Below are 22,646 nucleotides of genomic sequence, written 5' to 3'. Positions count from 1 at the left end.
TTGCTGAGCCACTTGAAAAGCAATTTTTTGAAATTTATTTTCCATTTATCGCTTTATTTATTTTCTACCTTCTTTCAGTGTGGCCCTGTCGCTTTGCCGGGTCTATCTGCTTATGCGATTAGAGTTGCAGCCAAGGAGCCCAGGAAGATGACGACGTGGATGCTATAAGATTGGGACTGGAACTGGGAATGGGAATGGGAACGATGACGGCGATGATGGTGATGATGGTGATGATGCTGCTCGGCGTGTTTATTTTTGTTTGGACCGAGAGACCTTTTTGTTTGTCTGCATTTTCGACGACGAACAAGACGGAGCAAAGGAACTGTGTCTCAATGGGCCACAATCGAAAGTAATAATGAAATCCCATCAACAACGAGACAAAGGCTCTCTGACCATTCCCATTCCCTTGCCCCTTCTCTGTGGCCATCCCTTCCCTTCCCCTCCCTTCCCTTGCCTGGCCCTCTTTGGCCTTAACATCCCTTTTTTGGCCTGCAGAATGAGACGACGACACTTGGCTTGATTTTTATTGTTGGGCTTTTCCCCCGGCCCTTTGATTTATTGTTAGCGGGAACGGACGGGCAGGAAAATGGGAATGGGAGTGGGAATGCTCTCCGGTTTCAGGTTTTGGCATTGGTATTGGCTTTGCTTTTGGTTTGGTTTTGGTTTTGGTATTGGTTTTGGTTTTGGCCAAGTGTCCGGTTCCCTGAATGCATCTATGTACGAGTATCTCTCTTCTCCCAGATGATCTTGTTCTGCGACCAGCTGCCTGTTGCATTCCGCTCGCTCGCCTCTTGCCAATGGCAACAGAAATGTGCGTGCTCAAGCTACAGGTGGACTTGGCTAAGACGCACTTCTTAGCACAACGTAACTCTAAACAGAAACTGGTGGTTCCGTGGTGAATATGCAACCAATAGACTTCTTATAATTCAGAGCAGTTAAGAGGACAATTGTTAGATGGATAGTAAGAATAGTTCGGCATAAGGATTGCAACGTTACAGAGGGCCCACTGTAGTTGTGCAACCTCCCCCCTCCCCTCACCAACCAACTTGGGGTTCTATTCTGGTGCACGGCACATAGACAGTTCATTAATGTTATCAGCGAGCAAAAAGGGGAATGAAGGATGGTCTGGGGACCCCTGCCACCTCAGATGACAGGTTTGGTTGTGCACTTTTCTGGTTTATGTACGCGCGCTTGATTTGATGTGCAACACTTGTTGTTATTTTGTGATTTTGTTACTTTGTTGGGGGGCCCGCTGACACATAAGAGTAACGGCAATTGGCAATTGGCCATTGGCCATCGCCTGTTGGCCAAAAAAGGACATGGCCGCATGGCCATCGCGAAAAACTTGTCAACTGGAATCGATCGATATGGCAGTGGTAATTCCGGGGTGGGGGGTTTCTCTGATTTACCGACATTTACGGACTGCACTGACCAGATGAACTACTTTCGAGCCATTGGCCATTGGCCATTGCCCATTTACCGTTGAAAAACTCACCTGTGCTGGCTGCTGGCTGGTGAACCTCGAAGGGCAGCTGAAGCTAAAGCTAAATCCTCTATCCAAATCCACAAACGTAAAACTCCGCCACTTGTCGCACGCTAAACGAACGGTAAATATTTTGATTAGATTTTGATCACTGGACGCGGGGCATTCTTGCGATTTTCCCATCACACAAGAAGCAAGCAGTAAAAGAACAATAAGAGCCGAGAGGAAAGGCAGTCCAAATAACAGAAAACCCATTAAAATGTTATGGCATTTTCAAAGCCTTTCGAACACACACACACACACACACACACACACACACACGCACACACACACTCGGGAATACGGCGATTGGCATCGGCTTAAAGTGAATTGAATTCCGCGGCTCTTATGTAGGACACTCGATATCTGGGGGGGATATGGAGATCACTTCTCGACGGACATTCGGCAAGTGTTGATGTTGCGCCAGGGCATAATTTACAGTTATTAGGTGTTTCCTACGCGACGCCGCTGCCTTTTTAGCCGGTTGCCGTTATAAAAATAAAAACAAACTTGGCACACGCACTTTTCTTGCTCTTGCTCTTTCTCTCGCTCTCACTATTTCTCTGCACTTCCTAATTTTTGAATGCACTTGGAAGGGCAGCCAAACGGCACTCACAGGGATTTAAAACAACCAAAAAAAAAGGTAAACAAATAACGGTTATTAGCACGACGCGGGCGCCGGGAGCTCAAAATATATCTGTTATTTTCTCGCAGCCTCAGCACTCTCAGCTCTCTTTCTCCGCACACACGTCTTGCTTGCTCGGCGGCGCGAAGCGAAGTGAGCTGAACCGCCGTGGCGAAGACGAAGGCAACGGCGAGAAAGCCAACTGCGGATGCAGAGAGAGCGAGAGTCGGAGAGCGAGAGAGCGGGAAAGAAAGAGCGGAAGAGGGCCACTCTTTAAAGCGAAATCAGGTGCCAAATAGTTGCAACAGTTAGTTTGACATAACAAATTAATTACTGCAAGAACATTAACTAAAGTCGGAACTAATGAGTGTTTTAAGAATACTTTATCCGTGGTATATAATAAATGCACTTTAAACAAGTTATGTTGAGAGCATAATTACCTTTCTCCTGCGAACTCCTCAGTTGTGATGAAGATGATCTATGATGCATGGGTGTATGAATGGTGATCTATGAACTGTACTTGAATGAAGAACTCCTCCCCGCAATTAAACACCATCCAAACTGTTGTTGATTTCACTTTAATATATCTTCTGCAATTGCATTTATCCACTCAACGGTTCTCGCTCGTTCACAATAGTTGCATTCTTAGTAATTCATTTATAATTATATGTATATTATCAATTGGTTTATAATCAATAACGTGGTCTTGTGTGTGTATGTGTGTGTGTGTGTGTAGGGCCAATTTTCGATCTCCAACTTTTTACACTGGGCTCGCAAAAAAAAGAGTCGTAGTCATATAGGTATAAGCTAGAGACTAAAATTATAATTAAAATGCCTTCACTATTGTGGTTTTTTGTGGTTGCAGTTGGCTAGTATGCGTTGTTGTTGCTCGAGTTAGTTAGTAAGTTCTTAGGGTTCTAGACTTTATCTGTATCTGTATTATTTGCATTAACTGCATTATTGTATCTGTTTCGTTTCACTTCTTGCATGGCGTTTTTGTTAAATAAATGTTTGTGATATTCGCTTTTTTCCTTGCTACAATCTTTAACCTAGACTTAAGGATCGAAGAAGCAATTGTAGTTGAAGTGATCGTTTCTCTTTTCTTTTTCTTTTTTGTTGTTTTTTTTTTTTTGGTTTTTATGTATTATGTGTAAGTGATATAATATTCAATTTTTTGTGGATTTTCTTGGGCTTATTCATATGTTGTATATATAAAAATTGTTGTTCGTTTTGTTTCATTTGTTAATGTTTAATTAAAAAGCTAGTTTCGGTTGTTTGTTGTGTCCTCAGACGACTGGCGGTTCGGTTCCTCCCAGTGGATCGTTCTCACTAATTAAATAAAATGAAGAAACGAAAGAAAATATAAATAAATAAGGAAAATAAAAACTCTTAATTCAAAGATCGAAATATTAACCAAAATAAATATGAAATAAATAAATATATTTAATAAAAGCCTCGCCAAACTCAATTTTCAGACTTTGCCTCACTGCGAAGAAGAACCTTGGTTTTCTTCGTACACTCAATGTCAATTGAAATTAAAATACACATAACTTCTTACATGACATTTATATAATAATAATTGGACAACTACGCATCCTAGAACAATTCATCTTTATAAGAACACCTAGCTAATAAACTTGGATAATACACAGCTACATCAAATAATAACGAAGTCAATTTTTGAGATCGGGTAAATAAATGTTATCATATAACTGTCCTATGTAGTATATTGGGATTCTCCCCGTGACAAACTGAAACAAACTATCCCCTAATCTTATTGGTAACAAGAATAATAGAGTTTATAGATATGGTCACAAAGCAGAATACGTTTCGAGTACATTGAGCTAGAGCTACCGTATTATCTGAGGATAGATTGCACAGATATCCGCTTTAGGGGTTTTTCCTATAGGATGTGTTTACTACCTGTGAACTACCTATCTATGCAAGAGTTTTCAACCTATAGATAACTGGTTTTCGGATGTGACCAAATATATATGTAGCTTTAGAGTTGTGTGACCTGAGCTTGGCTACGAAACAAGTACCATCCAGCTAGAATTGGCTAATACGAGATAGGATCTGTAACAATACCATATGTGTAAACTCCGCATATGTATGTATGATTCAGTGCTAACTATTTGCCTAGGAAAAAAAACGCTTATGTATTTAATATCCTTTATGATAGCTTAAAATAGTCGATTATCTATTTCCTTTATCCGGCTGCCCTTCTAATATACTTTGTATAATATAACATGATATTCTGCAATGATATGGCACGATAATTCCAATGGTAACACTTTCGAATGTATTTGACTATATTGTAAATGGATTAGGATATGCAGCTATGACACTTGTTCTATAGTTCAAAAAGGAACAACTTACAAAAAGTAAGAGATATTCAAACGGATTTAAATATTGTACTGCTTGTAATTAAACACTTTCTATATGCAGATACATCTCTACACAGATTTCATTGTAATTTAAAACATTATAAGTTGAATCCACATTAATTTTAAAAATAGTAGGTTTTGGGCTCTAAATAATCTAGCTAAAACAGCTCAAATATTATATTGCCACATGGACTTGAGAATTGTCATAGCCGCCCTTCTTTTAGGTTAACAAAAATGGAACAAAAGTCCTTTTATGTTTAAGTAAGGGGTACAGTTGCCACATTCAACTGATGGCGATTACGGATTTCGCCTCACGATTCGATGTCATTTCCGTTGCAACCCTGGCAAGACTAGCTTAGCTGGGAGCGGGCAATAGACACAAGGATATAGCCGATAGCCGACAACTCAAGAGCAGTATCGATATGGCAAGGGATAGCGGTAGTGCCAGTCGAGAGGCCTTGTTGGTGGGAAAGTCGTTGATTTTGGGACGCGGATATAGGATATGCACCGGTGGTGGTTGATCCAGCTCGTCGAAGAAACTGAGATCCTTGCCGGTCACGTGGCTGTCCATAACTACATCAGTGCCGATCTCGTGGTGCACGAGGCTAGAGGGACTCCATAGACTAATCGCAGGCAGTGGATGAATAAGTGGCGAAAGCTAGGAATTTTTTCACCGGGGATTTAACTTAGATTTAGGCTTACTTACGCGGGACAGACGTTGGCATTCACTCCGTTAACGGCAGCAGAACTAAGATTAATTTGGCCCACAGTTTCGCCCTCGACGACCACTATGCAGCCGTTCAAATTGTGCTTGTATCGGTTACCCGTAAACACCTCGATGTCAGGAGCGCCACCTGAAAAACGAACGAAAGGAAATGATGAACACAGTATTGGTATGCCTCAAATGTAAGGACACTTACCGACAAAAACATTGCCCGGCAGCTTCATCGCCCTTGTGCTGGTGGGTCGAGTTTCACCCGAATGCAGCATGCGATCGACCTCTAGCATGGCGGTGTTTTCGTCCCGCTTAGCGATCACAATGTGTCGGTCCCCGTTGTCCACGCGGATATCGCTGTTCCGGATCACCGCCTCCTCGCCATCGAGCCTCATCGAGTACTCCACATAGCCGTCCACCACCGCGGCGGCTATGAAGTCCTGTCCGGTATACTCCTCTCCAGCATTTTGGCCCCACCAGAACAGCAGACCGTTCGGCTTGTTGGTGGTGAAGACGATGCCAATGGAAGTGTAGGACTGCTCCAAAGCGGGTTGGAAGTGGCTTCGATTCAGCTCAACGTACCCATCGCCTCGGAACGAAGCATTGAAGCCCAGTTGAAGGTCTGCAATTGGATTGAGATGAGGTTTAGATGGCCTTGCTCCCCAACTGTATTGGACTTACGCTCCTGACAGTGTTTGCCACTGAATCCGAAAGGACAGGCGCATACGGCCACGTCCTCTTGTTCACTGCAGATTCCTCCGTTTTCACACGGATCGCTGGCACACGGTGCCATCGCATATGGTTGAAGCTCGTTCTCGTGAACAGCTGGAGCTGGAGGCGGAACTGGTGGCTCGTTGTCGGAATCCTCGTCGCCTTCTATCATATTTGTCTCCCCACAACTCTGGATATTTGCCGCATCCTTGATGTCAGCTAGGAGATTAACAGGTTTTTGGAAGTTGTAAAGCCTGGAGATGCAGCCATCGAAGCCCTTAGTGATGTTCACGTCCCGGTTGACCTTGACCGTGGAGCGATCGTAGCCGCCCACATAGAGGTGGGTTTTAAGGGACAAAATTCGATCGGAACCTGGGGCCTTGGCCTTTCGCTCTGGTCCGTCGCCCACTCGAAGGATTCCTTCGCCCAGGCGACGTCTGATCTCGATTCTTGTCCAGCGGTTCAGGGGCAGTGGCTCCGCAGATCGCACCACCACAGGATCCAAACGAGCCGCCGTATTAATTAAGAGCTCCGCGTGGCCACCGCGTAGTACCAGTGCCAGGTAATCGCCGCTGGGCAAAGTGGATTCTGCCGTATACAAAATCACGGAGTCCTCCAAACTTGACGGACGCACGGAGAGCGTGATGTTGACTTTGGTGACTTTGGGAGTTCTGCGAAATGAAGAAATTGTCAGCATTTAATAAAGATATTACTTTCTTCTTGAGTTGATGATTGCTCACCCATAGGCCGCAAAGCTGTTGCCCTTAAAGTTGAGACTGTGTTCGTTCAAGATCTCATTATACTGGCATCGATCTCCGGATCGGTTCAGCGGGCACAGGCACTCCATGTCGTTCTCCGTATTCTCGCAGCGTCCGGCGCCACAGACTCCGGGCGTACACTGGGTGCCCTCAATGGCACAATCCCTACCAGTCCATCCCTGCTGGCAAATGCAGGTGTAGGCCTGCTCAGTCTGGCTCTCCAAACAGACGCCCTTATTTTGGCAAGGGCCTTGCTCACATGGCCGGCAGTCGGTGATGCCCTCTTTGAACTTGGCCTCCCGGATCAGTTCCACGGTGCGTCCTTGCAGGGTTAAGCGACTGATGCAGCCCACAAAGCCAACTTGCTGGCTAACAGCATCGGCGGGCAGGAGCTCCCAGTTGGGCACTCCGCCAATATACAGATCTTCGATCAGATCCAGTTGCGGTATCTGCTGCAGGGTGGGGAAGGCCACCGGATGTTGTTCGTCCACCTGGATGTATCCATCCCTCTTGAAGCGACTTACGCGGACCGTGTGCCACTCATTCAGCGCCAGTGGCTCCTCAGCTCGCACCAGCATCGGCTTGCCACCAAAATCAAACCGGAACTCCGCATAGCGATCCTTGAGCGATAGTGCGATGTAGTCGCCACTTCCGCGGGTTTGTCCGTTGAACAGCAGGAGACCGTCGCTTGTTTCCGGCCGGAATGTCAGCTCGAAGTTGAACTTAAACGAAGAGTTTGGCAGCGTGGGGAAGCTCATGTAGCTGCGGGGTTCTTGCCGGAACTGCGGAATCGCCCCTCTCACAACCAGGATGTTGAGGAAGTCCACCGTCTCGCCATCGCCGTATGCGGCGGTGCAAATGTACGTACCGGCGTCGTTGGCCTGCACACTGTCCAGCGACAGCTTCTCCTAAAAAATTAATAAAATGTGTTGGTCCAGGGTTGTGCTTTTCCTTTACTACGTGATAAGGACGTACGTTCAATAGATTGCGTCCCGCTTGCAATTGACCATGTGGGCGGGACCAGCGGTAGGTGGGTTGACGACTTTCATCGGCTCCGCAGGGCAAAACGGCATTGTTGCCCACCTTGGCGTAGACAATCCTGGAACTCTTGAGTTCATGTGGCTGATCCTCGACCTCTAGTTTGTAGCTGGTGGTATACAGATCTCCTTCATCCGTCTTGCACTTGCACACATAGTTACCGGCATCGCTTGGCGCCGCATTGCTGATTACCAGACGATTTCCCACTTGCTGGAATTCAAAGGATGATACAATTCGCGAATGGAATCAAGTACAGATATAAGTAGTAGGGATAGCGACGGGACAGGTTAAGAGGTAGTATATATTGGAATCGTACTCACCCGGACGTTATTGCTGAGTGGAGTACCGTCAGATCGCTCCCACACCACGTCCGTGTAGGTGTCATCGGAGGAGTAGCACTCGACATCGGTGGACTCACCCGCTCGCAGGTTCGAGGACTGCTCATCCAGTTTGAGGCTGTAGTCGCGGCTCTTTCCTGGCAATTGCGGCGGCAGGTAGATGGGGCTGTTGGGTGGCGGGGTGGCCGCTGATACCGCCAACCGTCAACAGGACACCAGATACAGACGCACATTGAAAGGAGGCGACAGGTCGACAAGGTGGAGGACAAGGATGGTCGGCGGAACGATCACAATTCAGCGACAATTCACAAGTGCATGGGTGCATGTGTGTTCGTGTGTTTATGTGTGTAGTTGTGTATTTGTGTGAGTGGTTTGGTTTATCCGTGTTTGTGTGGTAGTGAGCGATGGAAATGGGAGTAAGATAGTAAAAAATACACAGAGAGAGAAAACAGTTAGCAAAATTACACGTCTAAATAGGTCGTTCAAACAGAAGGAGAGCGATAGTCATCGAAGGATACGTTCTTGTGCATTCGTTCTTCTGCAAAGGATATAGAAAACGTATTTAACACGGATTGCAATTCATCTAAAGAACTATCCTTCGAATCCTATCGCACTCGTCGTTGTTTTTTTAGTTGTTTTCAGTTTGGAATTTGGTTTCCTAGTTAGACAATACATAGATATACGATATACATTTAGAGAGGCGACAGAGAGGGACTTTGTGGATTGGTGAGGTGAACTACGTTTTATGGAGCTACTATTACTCAATACTGCTACGGATCGAATCACACAAAATACGAATACGAATACGAATACGAATACATGGGGTGTTACATATGGGGTCTTTTGGGTTTACTGGTTTACTGGTTTTTGGTTTTCGTTGCTCATCTTGAGCTTTGCATTCTACAGATCTAATTTGGACTCGGGGGTTACCACTAAAATCACAGATGATTGATTTCGGTTTTTGATTTTTTGAGTGACAAATATACATATAAGGTAGATACGGTTAAAGGTACACTTTACAAAATTTCGAGGTACTTAGCTATCGTTTATCATGTGCGCGCTCATATGTGTAGGTGTGTTGTATAGGCGTGGTGTATACAGTTTCGTATTATTTACACAAAGTGTATTGCTCTTAGGTCTAGATGGGGTTATAAAGTTAGTAACTCTGTAGCCTGCCGCATGCAAATTCACAAACATCCAAGGTTAGAAGCCAGTTAATTTGCCAACCCGCTCAGCGCTGTAAAAGTATCGATCGATTGGCTATCGCTGATCGTTATTTGTTACATGTTAACCCCTTTTGGTGCGTGTGCGCGACCTTTCTCCACTTTCGCCTCTTGTTTAAGTTCTTTTGGTGCAGTTGGTTGGTTGGCTGGTCGTTGTCGATAATCGCCTCCAGTGCCTCCATGGGAGTGGGAGTGCCCATTGCAATCGTTTCAACTCTACGATTTGTACGATTTTTACGATTTGTGCACCCAGGAGCATTACGGAATTGGACAGCAAGAGGAGTGAAGAGATAGTGGGGAATGGGGGTAGTAAATTGGGTGGTTTGGGATGGGATAGAGGTGGAACTGGGGGTCTAGGAGGTCTGGGAGGTCTTGGACACAAATAGGTACAGTTCAGTATTAGACAGCGATACCAGGGTAGAAGTAGAAAGTGAGAGAAAGCTTTTGCGGGTGAGGATAAAGAGAAAACTTTGGGACCAACCGGAGCTGCGCTTCCTCAGCTTCCGATCCTTAATGGCCTTCATCAGGCTAATGCTCCTGCTGCTGCTCCTGCTTCTTTGCCCTTGCCCTGGGCTCTTCTTCCAGCGCTTAAAGTTCACCGATCCCGAGCTGGATCCTGACTTGCCGCTTCCCTTGCCGGCGATGCAGTTGAACTCGTCCGAGTGATCCGTGCAGTCGTAAATCCCGTCGCACACCATGTTGGCTCGGACGCAAGTGTGCGGATGCGAAACGCACTTGAAGTCGTTGGGTTGGCAGACGTACGAGGTAGCTGGAGGTCGAGTCGTGGCTGGTCCGGAAATGATGGGCTTCGTGGCGGAGAGTTTGCTGCTCTTGAAGTCTGTGGCGTTTTTTATTTTTTGTAAATTTGCGGTAATTTTGCGGTTCGAAATTTTCGGTACATTTTTGTATGGATTGTTTTTTGATTGTTTGTTTGGTTTTGAAAGGGCACAAAGTAGAGTATTAGCAAGAGTTTACAGCCTCCGCAGCACCAAAGCCCCTGGTTAGTATTGGTCTCTAAACCCCTTTGTATAGAACTGAAAACCCGGGGGTCTTATGCAACTAAGGACTTATGGACTTATGTATGCTGTAGTTTAGACAAGGTAGTGTTACTAATAACTGGGGAAACCCACACATGCTGGAACGGTGGCCATGGTGCTCTACGAATTGAACCGAAACTCGTGGGACAATGTGCATTAGTGGGCGTGGTGGGCTGGGGGCGGGGGGTCGGTGTGGAGTTTCATTAAAGCAATTTCTTACAGGTTTTTTTTTGGTATTATGTTTGATTCTCTTTTTTATAAAACTTATTTTGATCTAGGGTTAGGCAGTACATAATACAGATATAAGATCATTAGAATAATAATACAAAACAAATGCAAAATAATTAATAAACGAAAAATAAGGTCAAACAAAAATCAAGAGGGGAACTCAATAAAATACAAAGTACAAAAATATATATAAAAATCGTATAATGGAGGATCGCTGCGATTAGATTTGGTTAGGCGGCAGTGGCTGTAACACACCTGCACAAATAAACAGAACCATGCAGGGCGTGTCCTTCAGGGAGACACCGCCCTTGTACCGATTGTAAGGATACTGGGGAGTGACTCCTGGGCAGTTGTAGTCGCGTCGCGTCACGTCGTTCGATTGATCGATCATTGGATTGGATTGATTGCAGTTGCATGCCATACCATTACATTTGTTTGTGTTTTGTGTGTTTTTTTTCGGTTATACGGTTTGTTTTGCGATTTTATGGTTTGTTTTACGGTTTTTCGACATGGGAACAGCAAAAGCGCACACAGTGTACCATATCATATCATATCGTATCATATCATATCATATATAGCATTTGCCAATTAAACAGTTTAAGTCAATTCAAATCAAAGGGTAATTAAAAATATTTCAACAAGCGCACATGTAAGAAAGTGGGAGAGAGAGAGAGAAGAGCGTGAGAGAGGAAGAAATAAATATCAAAATATCAAATTAATCAATGTGTTCCATTTGCATTAAAAAAGAGTAGGTGGAACTGTAAAACCTACGACTCAACGGATTCTTTAATTCAACTGATTCATTTGCATCTGACTGTTTGACTGATTTTGACTGATTCAGATTCAGGACCAAAGCTAAGTTGATTATTTACAATTTATATTTATTTAATTGGTGCTGGATTCCTTCGTATTTTTTGTTTTTCTTGTGCTTTCGGTGCAAGTTCAGTGAAGTCGTAGAAACTCCAGAATGGAGTGGTGGAAAAACGGCAGTGGATTGTGTGCAGTGCTTAAATAATAGATACACATATTAATTCACAAAAACACAAACACAAACAAACAGTTGACAACCAATAACCACGATAATAAAATCAAACTATAATATAGTTAACTTAAGTCCTAATGGGCCTGATATGGACAAACACCAAGGGTCAGTAGCGATTAAGAAAAGGAGAGGGCCGACACCACAACGGTTTTATATCGTATGTTAATAAAAACGCAACGAAAAATGGCCAGAATCGGTCAACCGATGCTCCGAATACCCGTGCAGATCCACAAGTGGTAATACCATCTAGTATTCACAGTGATTGGGAAATTTATAATAGTGGGAATATTAAACGATGTATAGAGTTTGCTCTTCTAGACTCGGACAAATTAAATAAAGTAATACAATTATCATTTTTATGACTGACAAATGGACTCTGCAAGAGCTTGGCATGTAAATAAAAAGAATATGTTACAATTTGCTTTACACATTGCGCTGTGCAAGTTTTTAATGTTAATAATATGTTTATTTCTCACTTTAAGTGGGCTTTACTTAAATGTATCGTATTAGAAATGTTTTTGGCAGCCATTTAGGTAAGCTTAAGATTTATCAAGTTGTAAGAATGTTCGTTTTTTATATATGTTTATATATAAGTGTGCGTGTGGTGTATAATTTCGATTGTTCAGATCTTAGATTGCTAGAATTTCAATTGGTTAAAAAAAATAATGGAATAACATTCGGAAATTCTTCGGATTCGGACTTTGTTTGCATGCAATGGACTTGAACTAAAAATTACTACATGATTGGTAGTTGTCCCCTTCGTTTGTCACTCCACCACCAAAGTTCGTTCAATGATTTCGATATCGATATCTATAGCTATATCTATATCGTTTGCTGGTCATTTGTTATATACAGAGTGTGTTCGTAGTACCCTGGAACCGTCTATAGCCTATAGCCTATAGTGCTACACACATATATACATACATAGAGATATTGCTCGTTTTTAGTTGTTGGGGGGGACTGACAATTTCCGTTTGCGTATATATACAGGGTGTTTATCTCTGACATCGACTTCGTGCCATTTGCTTATGGTCGATTTTGAGTTTTAGGCTAACAGATACGAGTACATTGATGTGTTTATATATAGGAGTATTACATATATATGGGTGTGTTTATAAATATATATATATATATGTATATATATATATATCATTCAATTGAGTGGGGAATTAGTAAAATCAGCGAACGATCAAACCTGCTTAACAAAGCCTAATCCTTGAAAATTCTTCCTTTTCTTATACATTACTAAGCATTATTACTCTTTTCGCAGTTTCTTTCTTAATGATTTGGTTTCGATTTTTCGGGCTGGCCTAACAAGCTTTTGTTCAAAATTGATTTTCTCTTGAGTAAACCCACATGGGAGTGGGCATTTCGTGTTGGTGGGGGTACTTATGCGTTTTCTTTTTAAGGGGAGCGAAATGGAAGTAAGGTTGCTTGTCGGACACGACATCTTCTGACTGCTGACCGGCGGATCCGACTCCACCGACTCTGAGCCGGAGTCGAGGATTCCGCCGGGGCCTCAAACCTCAAAACCTAACGCGTAGCGATTACTCACTTAGTACTTGCAAGTCGATGGAGACTTCGGGCAGTTGCTGCCTTCGGTCCACGTCGTACGAGTTGCAGATGTAGCGGCCCGCATCCTCGGGTCGCAAATTGGTCAGCACCAGCACCTGGCTGTCCGGACGGGCGTTGTTCGGCAGGGCACTTCCGTCGTCGCGGAACCAGTTGAACTGTAACGGGACATATAGATATAGACATATAGAATGTGGCCAAAAGGTAACCAACCATCTTAGGAGAACGGATGGGTTTTGACTGGGTTTGCTTGGGACGTATTCAAAAGGACACTCACCTGAACATTGCCGCCGTACTGAGTGGTCAAGCTGCACTGCAGTTGAATGCTATCACCTTCGCGATGCTGTTGCACCTGGGACTGCGGAACCAGCTGGAAGACGGCGGGCTTCTTTACCACCACCCTGGCGAGCTCCGATCGGTTGCCATACTGGTTGGAGGCGGAGCAGCGGTATTCGCCGGCGGCCGCCTGTGTCATGGACACGAAGCGCAGGACGCTGCCCACGATGCGAACCGAACTGGAGTGGAGTCAGATGGGATGGGATGTAAGAGGTTAGTATCAAGCAATACCTGATTGCGTATCACAGCAAACACTTTTCTACCTGGGCAGTGGGCGATTGTTGTCGGTACTCCACTGGACGTCCTGGGGAAGCACGTTCTCCACCTGGCAGTGCACGTCCAAGTTCTGGCCCAACTCCACGGTCAGCGGTATATTCGGGTAGAACCTGATCCTGGGCAGGGGCAGAAGGACCAGCTCCCTAACCACATAGGCGTCCACGTTGCCATCGCGACCGATTCCATTGCAGCGGTACTGACCCAAATTCTGCTGCTCCAAGCGCACAATCACCAGCTTGTTTTTCACCGTGTAGGCATTGTGGGGCAGTGGTGACCCGTCGACGCGCTCCCATATTGTGTTCCCGTATTGGTACAAGTCGCAGGTCAGGGTCACATTGTCGCCAAAGTCGGCGGGCAGACGTTGGTTGTTGCTCGGCTGATGGCTGCCGATCTGTGACGGAGGTTGAGACGGAATGTAGATTCTGGGATCCCGATCGGAATCATCATCAGCTGGAAAGTGCATATAAGTTGGGCGTTAGAATCTGTATTCTTATATGAATTTACAACAATGGGAACAACTTTTATTTAAGATTGCTTGTAAAGAAGGCTTCATTCATTTGTCTTAAACATACCACTTCCGATATCGCCGCGCCTTGGTAGGACCTCCACGCGAACGTGAGCTTCATCGTCACCCGCTTCATTCTGTCCACGGCAGATGTATATGCCTGCATCCGCCTGGGTCACTCGGTAGATCTTATAGATCGCTGTATTGCTAGGGGGGCTGTACAGATCCCGTTTCTCGCCCACATCATTAACCCATTCGACTACCGGGCTTGGGACACCGCTGCCGACGCAGGTCAGCGAGAGTTCATCGCCCTCCGTGAGCCGGATGTTGCGGTTGTCGGGCACTATCTGGACGAGAGTTGGCTCCTGGACGGTAATGGTGGCCACGCCGGTCGCCTCGCCGACTATGTTCTTTGCGCGACACTCGTAGTTGCCGCTGTCTTGGATCTGAATATCGTCGATCCTGCAGAGGATTGATAAATGTATATGAACCGTAGCTTGTAGCTTAAGCCTAGGACGTTGGACACTACTTACACCATGTAGCCGGGTGCCTGGATCTTGTGACGCGGCGACAGCGGTTGGCCGTCCACGCGAACCCATTCGACGGTCGGCTCGGGAATGCCCTCTACCCTGCAGTAGAGGGATGCCGGGGCGCCAACCGAAAATGTTTGCTGGGCGTCCGATACAATCTTTAAACTCGGCCGCTCCCGGGCTGCAAGCAAGTAAACCACAGTGGTGGCACCAATTAGTATTAGGATCAGACTGTGCGGACCTGTCTTATTACCAACTCCACTCTTGTGCACTTGCATGGCAAAGTTTTGGGTTTTATTTAGATCAAGGATCATCAAGGGTTGGTTGGGGGCGGGGGCGGGGGCAAAGGGTTATACAAATTAAAATTCAGAAAACGGGGGCAAGGTAATCAGTGTTTGTGTTGGAAGAGAGACAACAGTACGAAATAGAGCAAAGGCATCGTTAGTGGGACATCTTTGTGAGTATTGTTCTTTGTGTTTAGAAAGAGTTGAGAGAAGATGCGGTCAAAGAATTGTTACTTCTTAAACCGCAACTCAAAAAGGGTCATGGAAACCTGAAAACTTACGTTCAATGTCGATACTTGTGCTGGACAAATCGGATCCGTGGGCGTTTTCGGCCACGCAGGAGTAGACACCACGATTCTCGAATCGCGCGCCATAGATGTTCAGCACGTTGCCACTGATGTGGACATTTTCGGGCATATAGTCGTGCACCTTGGCCCACTTGATGGTGGGATATGGCGATCCGCTCGCCTTGCAGGTGATGCTATAGTCCTCGCCCTGGATGATCATGATATTCTGCTCCAAGGTCTCGATGATCGGTTTGTTGCTGTGAAATATGAGTTCCTCCATTAAGATCTAACTCTATATAAATAGTACAGTTCTCTGGTGAACTTCGTTTGCTTACCCAAGTGGTAGTTCCTCACGTCGCTCGATGTTAACACGGGCGCTCTCGGTGAAGTTGCGCCGGCTGCGGACATCATAGGCCACACAGGTGTAGATGCCGGAGTCGCGTTCGCTGGCATCGCGAACTTCCAGGACATTGCCACGGATCTGAACATTTCGTGCGGGCGACGAGGAAAGGGAGCGACCATCGTGGGTCCAATCGTAGCGCAGAGAGGCAACACTTGTAAATTGACAGTTCAACTGGAAGGATTCGCCGGCCAGGCCGTTGATCTCCTCCGGTGTGATGTACAAACGATCCTGCTGCGGCGGTGGCTGGGGAGGATTGCTCTGGACATAGACGACCACGTACTTCTCATCCCGGTTCTGTTCATTTTCCGCCTGGCAGCGATAGCGACCCTCGTCCGACTTCCTTGGCGAATCGAAGATCAAACGGTTGCCGTATGTCCGGGTACTTTGCGCATCCGCATGGCCGTCCACTCGCGCCCAGGTGACTCTGGGTGATGGGTTGCCCAGCACCTCGCAGACGATCTCATTGTTTACGTATTCCTCGAATGTCACTTGGCTCGGCAAATTCACAATCTCGGCCGGTGAAAGCTGGTCTTTCTCTGTGGGGTATCAATATCAATATTAGTGCGTCAATATTAAGTTACATATGTATATTATCGGGTGTTTTATGAGGTTAAATCTAAGTACAAGGTCGAATAATTTGTTTAAAAATGTAAAATACCGTAGCGTGCCAGCATTTCCTGGGCATATCCTTTGATAAATGCCGCAATTTGTACAAGGTTAAGCGATTGATTAGGTATTGGCAGTTGGTACTTGCTAATGCTGATTTGTTAAGCATTACTTACGGGTTATGGTAATGGATACAGAGTCCTTAGACACGCTGTTGGTATCGTTGTTGACGGCCTGGCAGATGTAGACGCCAGAATCGCTGATCTGCAGGTCGTACAGATACAGATCACCGCCTTGGACTTCAATATTCTCTGGCAGGCGACTGTTCTCCTTGTACCAGTTCACGATGACTGGACTCTGGACGATACAAAATGAAATACGTTAATAACCATTCAATAATCTCACACAGTGCGCACGTTATGCTCAGGAATCATCTATTCCTGGACAAAATATACATAATCGTGTAAACTCACATTGCTCCAGCGCATTCGACCGCTACAGCTGAGGGTCAGGGAGCCGCCCACTGGCACAATGGTGATCTCCGGCTTTTGAATCGACACGATAATCTGGGTGAGCACGGGATCGTCGGTGCCGGCATCCGTTGGCTCGTTGGTGTCTAGGGTGGCGAGGAACATCGATTAGACAAATACCCTAACTACCCTGGTGGTTTCCAACAAACTGAGTTTCTTGCGGTGTGAGTAAGGCCCACTTTAAACGCGTTGAGTTCTTAACATTGGTGTTTGCATAATTTCAGCATTTTTAGAATAAGAAACTATAAGAAATGAGAACTCAAATCGTCAAAAGCGGTCCTTCGAGTGTGTTAGTGACATGTGGTTGCGACTTAATGACTCCTAGTTGGGCACGAAGTCAGGAGGTTGAATTAGGGGTTTAAGTTTGGATTCTTTTAATGTGCATCCTCTGAGTGGGGATGACTCCAGCTAACCTATAGAATCGAGGGTTAGGTGACAGATGGGTTAACAAACACGGAGATAGTGCGTTTCAAGATTATCAAAGTTATTTTCAATGGTTAGTTTTAATATTTGAAGTAATTTAACCACTACTTTAATAATGCAAATAATATATACTGATAATCCATTCTAGCAGTATGTTGGAAATCCGTGTTTCTTAATAGTTTAGTCAGTATGTTTGAATTTGTTGTCGAAGGCAATCAGTCATCAAGGTCACCTAATGGTTAGTCATTATTCTAACGATATCACCTGTGATTCGTGTCCCGCAGTTATGAATCGCACTATGGAATTCAGAAATCAGTTTTAAACCACGGGTTAGTTGCTATGAGTATCTATGGCAAAGTCATAAGCTACTTCAACGCGTTTCGGGGCCAATATTTGTTGGCTTTGTAATCGCTGACGTTATAGACTGGTAGCTAAGATACACATTATATATGATACACACAGAGACAGAGACAAAGACAGAGACAAGAGCGTTATGGTGGGACTTGTCAGAAAGGGATCGAAGGAACAGAGGCACTACGCTGGCATCTGTACATAGAGAACAAAGACTACATTTGGGGTAAGACAAGTACTAAGACACATAGACTAGCTAAGTGGTATTTAAGTCACCGAAAGGTCAGATACAGAGTCAGAGAAAGAGAGGCGGAAGGGCGGAGAGGCGGAGTGGCGGTATACAGGAGCTAACTCAATTACAAGAGTTTGGGGGACTTCCCATTTGGACTACTTGGGGTTTAGGTCACAGATATACGAGTTAGATTCGCTCTACACACAGATCTACAGATCTTTACACATATCTAAGCTGGGAAGATTCATTTTATAGGGTGTAGAGTGGAGTTTTTTTAGGAGTGCCGGTGTGAGAGAGCTAAAGGAACGAGTATTAGGAAAGCAACAGTTGTGGTGTTTTGTAGACGCCTGAGTGGCTTTCAGTGATCTTTCATTTTCAGTGGTTTTCAGTGGTTCAATTCGGTGGATCGGAGAGTTTTGGAGCGAACCTCGCGATGGACAGCCGTAGCGCAGCTTGGTCATATTTCCTATGATTCTGTTGCCCTTATATATCTGCAGTGTGTCATTGAACGAGATTGTCTCATTCGGTGCGATATCGAACTGAAAGCCGCTGCAACAGAATCCCCTGCTTAAATCACATATCTGGGGCGGTTCTTCGATAATGGGCGATGTGTCTAGAATGTGGATGGATGGGATTTTGGTTGGTTTGGATGATTGCAAATTTAAATTTGGTTTTTTGTTTGGTTTTTTTTGTTTTAGAATATTGTTTGGCATTGAAATTCGATTGAGTTCAGAGTTGATGGCGGAGAAAGAATGGAAAACAAGGTCCGAGAGAAAGGAGAAAATGAATCATACAGGTAAGATTTCAGGTAAGATCGGGTATCCGATCGTGTAATACCTACAACTTAGATTACGCCGTTTCCAAAGGTCGAAAAATGTGAAAAGGTTACACAAAATCGTATACTTTTGTGAGGACTCTAGTTTTTCTGGCTCTACTTTTAAAAGCTACGAAGCTCTATTTTATAAACGGACAGTCCTACTTTCGACCTAGTGTTCCTTAGACATAATCTAAGTGGGTATTTCAAAATCATATAGACTAAAAATGGGAGTGACTTTCTTCTGCTAGTACATGTACGCGAATACGGTATAACCAAGAACGTGAATTGGACACTGGCCTAAAGCACGAGCATATTGTATGAGAGTATTTCATGTAGTTTGGTATGGCAGAAGATTGGCTAGGAGGCCAGTGATTATAAATAGGAAGAGCGGCAAAAGGACGAATGTCGTTTGATGAGTAACGATACGATACGATTAAAATTCATCACTCACCGATCTCGCGACACCGATCGCCCTTCCAACGCGCCTTGCAACGACATTCAACGTATCCGCCACTGACCAAGTCACAGGACTCCGTGTTGGAAGCCTCGCACGGACACAGGCTGCAGGATCCGCTGGCATCGCGGTAGTAGAGAGGTGCGCAGGATTCACAGGAAGTGCCCGTGTATCCGGCTGGGCACTGGCACAACTCGATGTCGGAAGCATGCGTAGCTCCCGGCGTCCTTGTGGTCACCGCACTCTCCAGAATGACATTACCGATCGAAGTGCTTTGCGTGGGCACTTTGGGTGTGGCTCGGATTAGGATGTGCTGCAGGTCCGAGAGCACAGTCATGAAATCGGAGCGAGAAGCCGTTCGGGCCGATTCACGATCCTGGCGGGTCCATTGCTCGTCCTCGTGCAGTCGAACATTGTATTCCTCCTGATTCTCATTTCCCTCGGGTCGAGACCAGATGAGCTTCAATCCATTGCCAATGAGCACCACATCGTGGCCACGCTCATAGTTGCCAAACGACTCCACTATTAGACTGTACGCCAGGCGGCCGCCGTACGAGTATAGCTGGTTGCCCAGCACGCTTCCCCTGAGACTCCAGTACTTGGGTAGGTAGGCGGTATACGAGTAAGTATACATATTCCTAGATATGTCGGGAATTAGGTTCTCCGTGTCCTGCACAACTCCGTTCTCGTCCGTAATCAATGGGGCGTTAAGAATAAAGTCCACCGGTATTAGCTGGCGGTACAGAGCTGCCGAACGACACTGGCTGGCCAACCCAGAGCAGTAGCACTCCTTGCAGCCATCCTGATTTTGAGCGGAAAGTCCATAGGTTCCGGGGCGACACTGATCGCAACGGTCACCAATCACATTCCTCTTGCACAGACACTCGCTGCCGCGGCAATTGTAGATGCCCTCTATCTGGCAGTAGGCCGTGCATTCCAACGTTTGGTTGCCGGGTGCCGGAGGACGCGGGGGCGGGTAGCCCTCATCGGGTTGGCAGTCGTAGCTGGTTCCACGGGTGGCATCACCCACATATCCAGCAGCGCATCGCTCACAGCTTGGTCCTTCGGTGTTGTCAGAGCATTCCTGCAAATACGATAAAGATAGTTAAATGGTTAGTTGTCCCCTCACCGCCTTGCTACTTCGAGTTCAGTACTCACTTCGCAGTCGCCGGTATCGATGTTGCAATATTTGGAATGTCCATTGCACTCACAGGGCCGGCAGAGTCCCAGATAAATGCCACCCTCCGGATCGCGGGCATAGCCAGGAGCGCACTGCTCACAAGAGAGACCCAAGTAGCCCTCGGGACAGCGACACTGTTCCACCTCGACGGCACGGGGAGTGCCAAGATTCGTGGGAGTGGCAACGTCCAAAGTCACCTTGCGCAGCGAGGCCTCCTTGGTGCTAGTGGTATATGTGGCCTTGATGTAGATGGCCGTAATATCGCTAAGGGCCATCAGAACGTGCTCACGGTTGGCCACGACTTCGTCGCCGCGCTGCCAGGCACTCTCCTTGATTTCCACCGAATAGGTGTTGGCCACACTGGGGACAACCTGTGTCTTCCTATAATGGATGAGCCTTAGATCCTCGCCACTCTTGATCACCACATCTGGGGCACTGTTCCGCGACATGATTCCGTTGGGCAGGGGACTGTAGCTTAGGGTGTAAGTCAGCTTGCCTCCATATGAGGAAAGCTTGTTACCCAGAAACGAGGCTGGGAGACTCCAGTAGAGCGTATTTCCAGCTTGCTCAGCCGATCCTATAAAGCTCAACGCGTTGGGCTCAGCGGCCATGGAGAGAGGTACGGTGTCTGGCGTAGTTTGCATGTAGTTGGTAATCAAAGCAAATCCATGATCGGCGCGCGAACGTCCAAAGGTGCTTGCTACTTGATCGCGATACCACGTGCTGCTGTCGCAGTCTGAGCCCACTCCGCTGCAGAAGCACTCAATGCAACCGGTGTAGGTGAACGAATTGAGGTGGAAACTCCTTGGCCTGCAAGTGTCGCACTGTTCGCCAATTACGCTGTCCTTGCACTGGCAGGTTCCATTGCTGTAGGTGGAATAGGTGCCATCCGCGTTGCAGGAAGTATCAGGAATCCTGCGGCAAACTCCTTCCGCAGCCAAAGGATCGCCCTGGTATCCAGCGGCGCACTGTTCGCACCGCCTGCCCGTGTAGCCCTCATTGCATCGGCAAACCACGTCGCCATCAGGATTCTGTTGACAGCCGCTGGCGAAGTTGTTGCTGCCGGTTAGTGGGCACGGACACTCCTTGCAGGGCACACCGCGACGGGGATCTCCATAGGTTCCGGATGGACAGGGCTCGGGGATGAACGGCACACAGTGACCCAACCAAGGTCCACCGGGCTGCCTCACATAACCGGAGGCACAGGACTCACACGAATCACCAACATAACCAGGTGGGCACGTGCACTTCTCCACGAGCGAGGCACTACCCAGTCCCTTATCGGCAGTGCCTGCCGAATCCAAAGCAATATTTATAAGATCCACTTCGCGAGCGGTGCTATCCAGGTAGCCGAGTCGAATCAGGATATTGTCCACATTGGCCAGAATCATCATGATCTCCTCACGCGACGCCCTGCGACCATCGGGCTTTTGCCAGCCTCCTGGCACAAATGGAATGCTAACCCTGTTGTTTTGACCCGGCTGAGTGCGAACGCGATAGGTAAGGGTAAAGCGGTTGCCAGTGATGATTACATCTGGGCCATTGACGGGCCTTCCACTGCCGCTGTAGTTAACCTCGTAGCGCAGATTTCCACCATACGACTTCAACTGGTTGCCCATGTACTCCGTGGGCAAGGCCAAATAGGGCGTCTCCCGGCCACTGAAGTGAACATTGGTGGCCCTGAACTGAACTCCATGGAGCAGGGTGAGCAGGTCCTGACCTGGGGCTGCCTCATTGATCACAATCTGTCGAATGGGACTCAGTTCGACACTGACAACGCGGTGTGACATGATCGGCGGGTGGATGGCATACGTAAATAGGTTGGCACTGTCGCAGGCCTTAGCCACTCCGAAACAGAAGCACTTGACGCACTCTTCCGCTTTGCGGGCTAACATATTGAAGAATCCAGCTTCGCACACATCTGTACGCACGGGGGTCACGGTAACAATGGTGTCCGGGTTCACAAAGTGCGTGCCGCGCGTGTTAATAATTTCGCACGAGTATGCTCCACTGTCCTGCGTCCTCATGTCCGGACAACGGAGTGTTCCGGTTCCACCGTAGCTCTTTGACTCGCACTTATCGGGCACATGACCCCAGTTCAGACGCCACACGATTGTGGGAGTTGGGGTTCCGGTGGCCACGCAAGTGAGCTCGAGCACCTCGTACTCCAACAGAGCAACCGATTGCGGTGGTGGGCGGATTGGCAAGGGAGCCACTGCGAATGAGAGGGAGGTTA

The 22,646-nt window shown here is 46.6% G+C and overlaps 2 protein-coding genes across 22 annotated transcripts in view; both read right to left on the bottom strand.

The window, feature by feature from the left end:
* LOC122623826 (interference hedgehog) overlaps window positions 1-2,285 on the bottom strand; it is a 28,001-nt gene extending 25,716 nt beyond the window's left edge. For 2 of the 3 annotated variants that reach the window (XM_043803171.1, XM_043803173.1), the window contains exons 1-2: window positions 2,139-2,285; window positions 1,496-1,596 (exon numbers count right to left, since the gene is read on the bottom strand). The gene's annotated coding sequence lies outside the window, so the exon portion shown is untranslated. Of the gene's footprint in view, window positions 1-1,495; window positions 1,597-2,045 lie in introns of all 3 variants that reach the window. The other variant, XM_043803172.1, reaches the window with a different exon arrangement.
* Window positions 2,286-2,709: 424 nt separating this feature from the next.
* Window positions 2,710-22,646, bottom strand: part of LOC122623255 (basement membrane-specific heparan sulfate proteoglycan core protein) — a 76,205-nt gene continuing 56,268 nt past the window's right edge. For 8 of the 19 annotated variants that reach the window (XM_043802284.1, XM_043802301.1, XM_043802285.1 and 5 more), the window contains 18 exons: window positions 20,389-22,625; window positions 19,228-20,314; window positions 16,897-17,039; window positions 16,600-16,780; window positions 15,750-16,353; window positions 15,409-15,671; window positions 14,847-15,024; window positions 14,381-14,775; window positions 13,796-14,258; window positions 13,474-13,711; window positions 13,180-13,354; window positions 8,077-8,282; window positions 7,694-7,966; window positions 6,701-7,626; window positions 5,931-6,631; window positions 5,455-5,871; window positions 5,241-5,388; window positions 2,710-3,476 (listed from right to left, as the gene is read on the bottom strand). In XM_043802284.1, coding sequence (XP_043658219.1) covers window positions 3,434-3,476; window positions 5,241-5,388; window positions 5,455-5,871; window positions 5,931-6,631; window positions 6,701-7,626; window positions 7,694-7,966; window positions 8,077-8,282; window positions 13,180-13,354; window positions 13,474-13,711; window positions 13,796-14,258; window positions 14,381-14,775; window positions 14,847-15,024; window positions 15,409-15,671; window positions 15,750-16,353; window positions 16,600-16,780; window positions 16,897-17,039; window positions 19,228-20,314; window positions 20,389-22,625 — 8,678 coding nt within the window. In that variant the 3' untranslated portion in view covers window positions 2,710-3,433. Of the gene's footprint in view, window positions 3,477-5,240; window positions 5,389-5,454; window positions 5,872-5,930; window positions 6,632-6,700; window positions 7,627-7,693; window positions 7,967-8,076; window positions 8,283-10,837; window positions 10,925-13,171; window positions 13,355-13,473; window positions 13,712-13,795; window positions 14,259-14,380; window positions 14,776-14,846; window positions 15,025-15,408; window positions 15,672-15,749; window positions 16,354-16,599; window positions 16,781-16,896; window positions 17,040-18,386; window positions 18,573-19,227; window positions 20,315-20,388; window positions 22,626-22,646 lie in introns of those variants that run through there. The other 11 variants (XM_043802283.1, XM_043802286.1, XM_043802287.1 and 8 more) reach the window with 3 other exon arrangements.

The sequence above is a fragment of the Drosophila teissieri genome, chromosome X (assembly GCF_016746235.2).
Source record: "Drosophila teissieri strain GT53w chromosome X, Prin_Dtei_1.1, whole genome shotgun sequence".
Lineage (NCBI taxonomy): Eukaryota > Metazoa > Arthropoda > Insecta > Diptera > Drosophilidae > Drosophila > Drosophila teissieri.
The sequence above is the reverse complement of the archived record's forward strand: the minus strand, read 5'-3'. Positions and strand labels throughout refer to the sequence as shown.